At 38.9% G+C, this 9,714-nt stretch overlaps 1 protein-coding gene across 4 annotated transcripts; it reads right to left on the reverse strand.

The window, feature by feature from the left end:
- Positions 1 to 316: 316 nt before the first annotated feature.
- Positions 317 to 3,399, reverse strand: LOC114285041 (putative LRR receptor-like serine/threonine-protein kinase At3g47570). 4 transcript variants are annotated; one of them, XM_082876453.1, is made up of 3 exons: positions 2,467 to 3,399; positions 1,012 to 1,672; positions 317 to 874 (listed from the first exon to the last, which is right to left on the reverse strand). In XM_082876453.1, exons 1-3 carry the CDS (start codon positions 2,533 to 2,535, stop codon positions 858 to 860), a joined length of 747 nt encoding a protein of 248 aa, XP_082732579.1. In that variant the 5' UTR covers positions 2,536 to 3,399; the 3' UTR covers positions 317 to 857. The 4 variants fall into 4 exon arrangements, with proteins under 4 accessions (XP_082732579.1, XP_082732585.1, XP_082732577.1 ...); XM_082876459.1 differs by having other exon boundaries at positions 2,957 to 3,397; XM_082876451.1 differs by having other exon boundaries at positions 793 to 1,672; positions 2,467 to 3,389.
- Positions 3,400 to 9,714: the final 6,315 nt, after the last annotated feature.

Consider the following 9,714-nt stretch of genomic DNA (forward strand, 5'->3'; position numbering starts at 1 on the left):
TTTATTAGAATGTAAGCGAATTGGAATTGCATGATTATTCATTATCTTTTTTATGGAATGACCATTCTCTTACAATGATGAATGATAATTGCATGATAATTTCATTTATAATTGCATGATAATCCATTTTTCACAATTTTTTTTATAAACCAAACATAAGAATGGATACTATGATAGAACAAGCATTTTTCTAACTCATTCAAATGAATCAAACATAGCATAATTGTTTGATTGCAAATAGGTATTTAACTGAAACAAACATGTCTATTTTTTATACAGGAAACATTGTGGTTCATTTCAAGTCCCATGCAACACCTAATCAACTCAATCAATTTTCATTCCACACATAAATGAACCATACAAGGCTAATTTGTACTCAAAATCAATTTTATTGGAACACATAAAATAGACTATAAGGCAACCTTATTTAAGATCATTGCAATACATATTTAAACAGGCCTTGCAACAGTCCCTCTATTTCTTCCATGTCTTTTACCAGTTCCAACAAGAGCATCCTTGATCACAAGCAACTCAGCTACCATATCACTCATGTTGGGTCGTTCTCTTGGCAATTCTACAAAACAAGAAATTCCAATTCGAAAAATCGAAGCCAAAGTCTCCAAAATTTTAACATTACTCCAATTGTTATGAGTGCCCGTGGCAGTTTTTCTTGTTTCCCCTCTCCTTGTTTAAGAAGCATTGGATTTGCAATCCTCTCTACTCCGTCAGAAAAAGCAATTTTGACAAAGTTATGAAGGGTCAAATTGTCATTAAACATCTCATCAGTGGGCCTTTTTCCTGTGAACATCTTGAACAAGAGGATGCCATAGCTGTACACATCGCCATATGTTGATACCTCACTTTCCATTCCATACTATACAATTCACACAACAAAATCCAACTTTTCGTAAATGAAATAGGAATAGATGTAATGTTGTTATTAAATGTTTGCTATTTCAAATAATATATGTAAATAGACCAGTGGGGAAAAAAATATAAAAGCATGTTTACCTGGTGCAGCATAACCGACAGATCCTCGTATTCTAATAGAACTTGATTGGTTTGCAGAATTGGAATGGTTGACTTCAAGAAGGAATTTTGCTAACTCGAAGTCACTTACATGTGCAGTCATTTCACTATTTAGAAGAACATTGCTAGGCTTTAAATCACAATGAACTATTGGTTTTTGGCAACGATGGTGAAGATAATCCAAAGTAGAACCAACATCAATGGCAATATTTAACCTTTGAAGAAGATTCAAACTCAAGGGCATATCATCAACCATACGTTCTCCAATATTTGGATGCAACCACCCATCTAAGCTCTTATTGACCATGAACTCATAAACCAATGCTTTGAAATCATTGCCCTGATAATCAATACCTGAACATGCAGTCAGTACATTGACAAGATTTCGATGCCTAATATTCCTCAAGGTCTCACACTCGGCAATGAAGCTCTTGGAAGCTCCTCGATATAAAAGGTTAAGTATCTTCGCTGCAACAACTGTTCCATCATCAAGAATTCCTTTATACACTGACCCAAAACTACCAATACCAACCAAATTAGCTGAAGAGAACCCATCAGTAACTTTAAGGAGACCTTGGTAAGACACATTCATGAGTAAATGTTCCAGTGAAACTGAACAAGGCTCCTTAATCTTCTTCTTGAGCTAAAAAATATAAACCAAACATGTCATCAAAATTGCTCCCAGAAGCCCGCATAATATAGATATAACATATTTTAAACTAAAAATGGACCTTTTTCTGGAGCCTTTGAAGTTACATATGGGTAATTTTAATTCAGGTACACCCCCACAAAGTTTATTGTTTCCTATGATTGAAACAACACTTGCATTCTTAAAGATGCCTTTAATTGGCACCTCACCGTCAAAATCATTAAAAGACAAGTTTAGTTCTTGCAAGAATTCAAAACCTTCTAAATAATCTAAGATTTTCCCTGACAAATTGTTGTGAGAAAGATCTAAAACTTGAATCCCTCTCAAAAATCTCAAAGACGAAAGAATGGTCCCCTGAAACAAGTTGGCTTACAAGTATAGGATTTCCAATTTTACACAATTACCGAGAGTGACTGGAATTTCACCTAATAACTTGTTTTTAGAAAGATCCAAGGAGCCAAGATTAATCAGATTTCCAATATTTAAGGGAAGTGAACTAGTTAGATGGCTTTGAGATAGGTTTAGAATTATTGACAATGATGAAATATAAAACACTTCTTTTGGTATTGTACCACTAAGGTTGTTGGCACTAAGATCCAATAACACTAAATTTTTACATTTCCCCAACCTTGCAGGGATGCTTCCATGAAGTTTGTTTTCTGTTAAACCAAATTTGGATAACAAAGTTAAATTTCCAAATGAGTTGGGAATATTCCCTGAGAATTTGTTTTCAAGTAACGCAAACTCTTGTAGCTTTTGAAGCTGACCAATATTAGGTGGAATGTTACCTGTGAACTGGTTGCCTGCCAAAAAGATGTTTTCCAAGTTGATAAGATTGCAAATCCCTGCCGGTACATCTCCAGACAATTTATTGTAAGTTAGAGATAAGTCTGCAAGCTTAGTAGAGAGATTACTAATGGATTTCGATAACACCCCTCCAAAATTGTTATGATTCAGCTCCAGCAAATCCAAATTTGTGGCATTAGGCAAAGAGGATAGAAAGCTCAAGTCATCTACTTTCCCACTTCCATGACCATTAAAAGCAACGGCGACTAGCTGAAGTTTTTGCAACTTCTCCAGGGAAGGAATTGTGAGAATATATATTGCATATATGGTATATTAGGAATTAGGCAATTTCCTTGCTTGTGTATATTAGGAATTAGGAAATTTCCTTTTCTTTGTATTTTTTTTTCTGTCATAAATTAGGGCTATATATAACTGATGCACTCTTTGTAAACATACTACAATTGAATATATAGTTTTCTTCAGAAAACTTACATGGTATCAGAGTCGTGTTTGAAACCCTAACAGCAATCAAACAACCCTTTGGTTCTGATCTGAGTTTGGTTGGTGGTTCACTTGAGATTGCTCTCTAGGTCATTGGAGTTCGACCCATCTGTTCTCACGACCCATCTTGATTTTGCAAGACTTCAACCCATCTCTAGTTCAGTCTGTTGAAACCCCTAGTTCTCTCTATGGTTCGAAGCTCTCTGGACAAATTTCGTGACCTAGCTGATTCGCAAGTCTTTGACTCGCAACTTCTTCTTGCTTCTCTTTGCCTTGCGATTATCCCTGGTGTATGGTTCTCTGGTTGCTTCATCGCATCTGTTGGTTTCATCAAAGTGAAGTTACCTCTTAGCTTCTCTCTCGAAAGGGCTCTGTCTGAAGCTGGTTCGAAATCCCTATCTGTCGGTTGGTCATTTCTTGATATTTGACCAATTGGATTTTTGTAAAATCCTTTAGTATTTGACCCATTGGATTTTGCATATGAAATCCTCTGATATTGGATTATTGTTATATTATTTTCTGATATTACATTTAGGCCCCACACTTTGTAACGCCCTCAAAACAAATGCGTAAATCCATCATTCATAATATCCATAGACATAGGAGAAATAAACATATTCATCATCAGAGTATTCTTTACAAAAAGTATTACATGTTGACAACAAAAGTAAATGCCCTACGGGCTTACAACTTTCCAAGTCAACACTTGGTTACAACAAAAGTGGGTCAGAAGCCCCTTTACAAAATAAAGCCCTCGGCTTGGAAATAAAACATATAAACATAAGACAAAACAACCAAACAAAGACTTCAGCCCCGAGACCTCCCAAACTAAGACCTTGGAGGCGGCATGTCACCTGTACCTGAAAATGATGTCTCATATAGGGTGAGCCAAAACCCAATAGAGATAATACTCAACATAATATGAGGATTAACTAAAACATTAACATTTGACAAATGGTTAACACTTATAAACCAACGCATATCTTTTCCAAGACCAATCAACACTTACAACCGTATTTCAATCCATTTCCATTTATTTATCCCAATCAATTCATAATGAGACTACAACTCATATTATCAATACTTCGATCGTTAACACTTCAAAATGAGATTGCAACTCATAATATTATTAACACTTCAATCATTAACGTCATTCAAACGTAATCAAGGTTTCGGGACTTTCACCTTGGACACTCCGGCCAACTTAGTTATCAATGGAGTCCATCCTCTATCTCCTCCCAAACCGTGGAGTACATCCCCTATCTCCTCCCAAACCATGGAGTACATCCCATTTCTCCCCCCAAACAAAATACATATTCAATGTATTTAAACACTTTATGATATAAAATGATCAATTAAAGCACATATGCAATGTGTTAATCCAAACGTCATATTCAATGACACAATTCAATTGATTAGTTTTAGTTCACCTAATCATCATGCAATTTCTACAATAATCACGGCTATCCTCCATCGATAGCCCAAAGCAGTTATTTCTAAACAGATAAATAAATTTCTCAACAGATAATTTATTACATTTTCCATAGGTGAGTGATTCATAAATCCAACTACACCATTTAATCACAATCCTTCTCAATGTCATGATTTCACAATCGATTTCATTATTTAAACCAAATGACTCATTTAATAAAAATTAGGGCTTCCCCCCTCCCCCATTTCCCAAATATTGAACCCATGGCCAAAACTCACCTCTTATTACACAAACAACCCCAATTTCAAGGTTTCACAACACAAGGAGCCTAAAATACAGAAACCCCTCTTTTATAGTTTCAAGTTTTAAACCCTAACTTCACCCACACTTGCCAAACCTCACCATTCATACAAAATGACTAAGATTTATGTTAAAACTCATAAGAGTGAGTAGTGTATCCTTATCTCAAGCGGAGAAGCTCAAAGGAGAAGAAGGAAGAAACTCAAAGTGCTCCAAACCTCGAACTTTTCGGATCAAAGGATAGCCCACGCAATGCTCTAGCTTTCTTACAAAGAGACCAGGCTAGAGGCACTCTAGATTAAGTGTATTGTAGAGAGAAGGTGTATTTTAGAGAGAGAGGCAGCCGGCTAGGGTTTTTGGATGATAAAGATGGTGAAAAAGTGAGAAATAACTCGCTGCTGCCAACTGATATATTCGATGCTCGCTCGAGCGAAGGAGTGGTCACTCGAGCGACCAGACACAACAAAACCTCGCTCGAGCGCAAAAAGCCTCGCTCGAGCGCACAATTCAAAGCTTCAGGTTTGCAACCCAGACGTACGCTCTAGCGTAAGAGTGCTCGCTCGAGCGAAGGACCTCAAAACATAAAGCTCGCTTGCTCGAGCGCAAGAAAGCTCGCTCGAGGGAAGAATGCTCGAGCGCAAGAGTTCTTGCTCTAGCAAAGATACAAACCCAAGGCTCGTTCGAGCAACAAAAGCCTAGCTCGAGCAAAGAAGCAAAATTCTAGGCAGCTATTATTTGTTCCTACCCTTAACCAACTTGTTGCAAACTCATCCAACACATCCTAAAACTCAAATGCAAAGAATGAAGGACGGAAAAGAGATACAGATAACAACAATACTTATGGAACCGAGTCCGGAATGTAATAAATAATAGAGGCAAATCGGGATCGCTATACACTCTTTTGGTTCTTACATTGTGATTTTGGATATATTGGTTTATTACATTGTTGCCCCATTAGCTTTTAGTTTATTATGATGATGACGGTTTCAGCTTCTGTAAAGCCTAAGAAGGGGCTCCTTGCTTTAGATGAGTGTGCCTTCCATCATAAGAGGGGCCATTGGATGTATCACTATCCCAAGAAGGGATGTCTGTTTGGCTCGTATTCTCAATAGTCTCAGACTCAATTTTTTCCTTATTCTCCAAGTAATTTTCAGGCTTTCGCCGGTTCTACTGCATCTACTCCCGCTCCTGATCCTGACTTGGCTTCGTTGACTGCTCAGATTAGTCAGCTTCAGCATATATTGTCTACCTCCCAGCCATCACCATTTGTCTCTATTGTTTCCTCTTTTCATTCAAGTTTGTTTGGTTCTTCTTCAAGTATTTCTTTGTCTGTCTAGATTTTTGACTCTGGTGCCTCTCATCATATGACTCCCCATCTCTCCTTACTTCAAAATTATACTCTTCTCCCTTTCCTATTACTGTTAATGCTGCTAATGGGTCTGGTATGTCTGTTATATCTGTCGGTTCTATCCTATCGTCTGCTCTGTCTGATGTATCTATTCCATCTGTCCTTTATGTTCCTCAGTTATCTATCAGTGTATTATCTATCAGTCAGCTTGATGCCTCTGTTTTTGATGTTATCTTTTCTTCTTCTGTCTGTTCTGTACAGGATCGAATCTCTAAGCAGCAAATTGGGACTGGCCATAGAGTTGGAGACCTCTATGTGGTGGAGAGCTTGCATTTGCCTATGACTACCTCTCTGGCTGCCTTTTTTTCTTTTCAATTAGATTCTCTGTCAAGTCCTTTCTATTTGTGGCATTCTAGATTAGAGCATTTGTTTGTTGACCGCTTACAGTCTTTAGCTCAGTCAGGTATATTGGGTAAAGTTTCTCCTAGTGAACTTACTGAAAGTTGGGGGTGTAAACTTGCCAAAAATGACAGCCTTACCTTTTCGTAAAAGTACTTCTATATTTGATATACCGTTTTCTTTAGTTCATACTGATGTTTGGGGCTTTTCTCCTTTTCTTACCATTGGGTAAAGTTTCTCCTAGTGAACTTACTGAAAGTTGGGGGTGTAAACTTGCCAAAATGATAGCCTTACCTTTTCGTAAAAGTACTTCTATATTTGATACACCGTTTTCTTTAGTTTATACTGATGTTTGGGGCGTTTCTCCTTTTCTCAGCAAAGGGGGTTCTGCATACTATGTGTCATTTGTTGATGACTGCACCTGTTACACTTGGGTTTATCTTATGACTCATAAGTCCGATTTCTATCAAATCTACCGTATATTTCAATCTAAGATTACTACTCAGTTTGGGTCTACAATTAAAGTATTACGGTTTGACTTAGGTGGGGAATATTTTAAGAATGAGTTTTGTGAGTATTTGGCCAATTTGGGTACCATTCACCAAACTTCCTGTACAGATACACCTGCCCAAAATGGTCGAGTTGAGCGTAAACACCGCCATCTTCTTGAGATAACTAGGTCTCTTTTTCTCTCTACCTTAGTTCCGACTCCATTCTAGGGGGAGGCAATTCTTACTGCTATTTTTCTTTTCAACCATATGCCTACTCCCATTATTTCTGGTCGGCCTCCTTATGAGGCTTTGTTCTCCTAAATTCCTAATTACTCTCGCCTTCGTGTGCTTGGGTTTGCCTGCTTTGTCCTTCTTCCCCGCAAAGATAGGACCAGACTTAGCACCCGGTCTGTCCTCTGTGTCTTTTTAGGTTATAGTCTTACTCAGAAAGGCTACCATTGTTATGACCTTGTCTCTCGTCGCATTTATGTCTCCTATCATGTTGCCTTTCTCGAACGTCTGTCTTACTTTTAGCTTTCCCCTGTCAATACTCCCGTTTCCAAAGAAGATTTGGTTCGCATTGACCCATTTCCTTCTGAGGTTCCATCTAATGAGTACATCTCCACTGTTCATCCTCAAGCCATTCCTATTTCTCTGTTTGCATCACCCATGGCTCCTTTTCATCCTTCAGTTTCTTCTTCCTCTTCGTTGTTGGTCTATTCTCATCGTCAAGCTCCCCCATCACTAGTTGTCTCTACTCCTATTGCTACTCCTTCTGCTTCTGACGACTCTGATCTTGCTGTACACCAATATCCTACTCGTGAGCGTTGTCCTCCAAACAAGTTGGGTTGGTCTAATACATGTTTTTCTGCTTCCTATCAGACCTTTTTGTCTGTTATTCATTCTTTTTTAGAACCATAGTCTTACACGGAGGCCTGTTAAGATCTTAATTGGGTTCAAGCTATGAAGGATGAGTTGTTTGCCATACAGAAGACTAACACTTGGGAGTTGGTTCCTTTTCCTGCTGGTAAGAATCTGGTTGGTTGCAAATGGGTCTATAAAGTCAAAACTCATTCTGATGGTTCTCTCAAGCACTACAAACCTCACTTGGTTGCCAAGGGTTTCTCATAAGAGTATGGTATTGATTATGAGGAGACACTTACCCCTGTTGCTAAGATGACTACTGTTCGTACCTTGATTTCTGTTGCTGCTGTTCGACATTGGCCTCTCTATCAGATGGACGTTTAGAATGCTTTTCTTAACGGTTATCTCACTGAGGAGGTCTACATGCGTCCTCCCCCTAGTATTCTCCACTCCTCTAGGCAAGTTTGTCGTCTTCGGTGTGCTCTGTATGGTTTAAAGCAGTCTCATCGTGCTTGGTATGATCACTTTCAGACTGTCGTTACCAAGCTTGGGTTTCATTCTTCTGCTTCTGACTCTGCTTTGTTTTTGAGATGTACCTTGGCTAGTTTTGTTGCTCTCCTACACTATTGTAGACACCCCATTTTTGACCATCCTCAAGACTTGGACGTCATCGTTTGAACACTCGGTGATCATCCATGTTCGTGTTTATTTGGAGTTCCCGGAGGTCTTGGCTGCGCGCCTTGCCTCAGGATCTCTGAACTTGACCGTTTAGTGTCTGGTTTTGCACCAAACACTTGCATCTTGCCTTGGAAGGGTAGGGAATGCCTTGTGAGGCATCCCCACACACCACCGGCAGTAGCTAGGGGCCACCGGCTGGCCTTTTGTTTCCATCGGCACTTTTTATTGCCGGTCGGCATTGTTTGTTGCCGGTCGGCACTATTTTCTGCCGGTCGGCACTATATTTTGTCAAATTGACATTTTTGGGCAGCCGACCACTGTTCATCCACTTTATGGAGATATTTTGTGCCAGCTGTGATAGCTGGCACCAACTCTGCCTGCCTCCATACATGTGTATGGAGGGATTGCCCTCTAACCAAGCTTGTTGCATAAGCTTTGCAAGAGGGGCCTCTATAAGAGGAGGCCTCTCCTCTTTGATCTAGGTTAGAATCTTGAAACCAAAAACCAGAGCTTTAAGATATAGATACACTCTATCTCTATATCTCCATCTCCCTCTCTTTTTGTGTGTGTTTCCTTGGCCTAAAGGTGAGTTTTACCTTACTTTTGCACCATTACACACACTATTACACCTAGCTCCGAGATTGAGGGACTTGGGGGGTTGTTTCTTGAGTTTTGGGACTGATTTTGACCAAGAGAAGAGGGCTAGACCATTTGTTCTTCAAGGGTTCTTCAAGGGTAAGCATCTTGCTTTATATTCCCCAAACTTGCAATCATCTTTTACCTATTTTTCTTTTTGATTTAGCTTTTGTGTATAACATAAAAAAAGCTTGTATTTTCATGCTTTAGAACTTTCATTAAGGTTGTTTGGTGTTTTGAGTGCAAACTCACTCTATTAGGCTTTGTTTGGCCACTCTTGTGCCTCTTTGGTTAAGCTTTGGTCATCTTTGTATTTTGATCTCTTCACCACTGAAAATCAGTATATTTTTAGTGTTAAAAAAGTTGGTTTGAAGTCTTGCATAGGGGAGGGACACCCCTCTCCCTTTATTGTCTTGTTTCCTTGAGTTGTGGCCCAAAAGGGTGACATGCATGCTTGCTTGGTTTTTGCTTCATTTCAGAACTTTTTGGGTGTTTTTAGGTCATGTGGGATCTCTGTTTTTGGCCGGATTTATGCCTTCTTGTATGCTTGTAGCACTTGCTTTATATTGCTCAATGTGGCCTAGAAATGTCCCTTGTGTTT

Source organism: Camellia sinensis, chromosome 1 (assembly GCF_055761805.1).
Source record: "Camellia sinensis isolate YWXY chromosome 1, ASM5576180v1, whole genome shotgun sequence".
Taxonomy (NCBI): Eukaryota; Viridiplantae; Streptophyta; class Magnoliopsida; order Ericales; family Theaceae; genus Camellia; species Camellia sinensis.

Excerpts from the sequence above, each read along its gene's own strand:
- LOC114285041 (XM_082876451.1), bottom strand. The coding sequence starts at position 2,535 with ATGTACCGGCAGGGATTTGCAATCTTATCAACTTGGAAAACATCTTTT. Across the intron at positions 1,673-2,466 it reads GGCAGGCAACCAGTTCACAG|CTCAAGAAGAAGATTAAGGA; the intron begins GTAACATTCCAC and ends TATATTTTTTAG.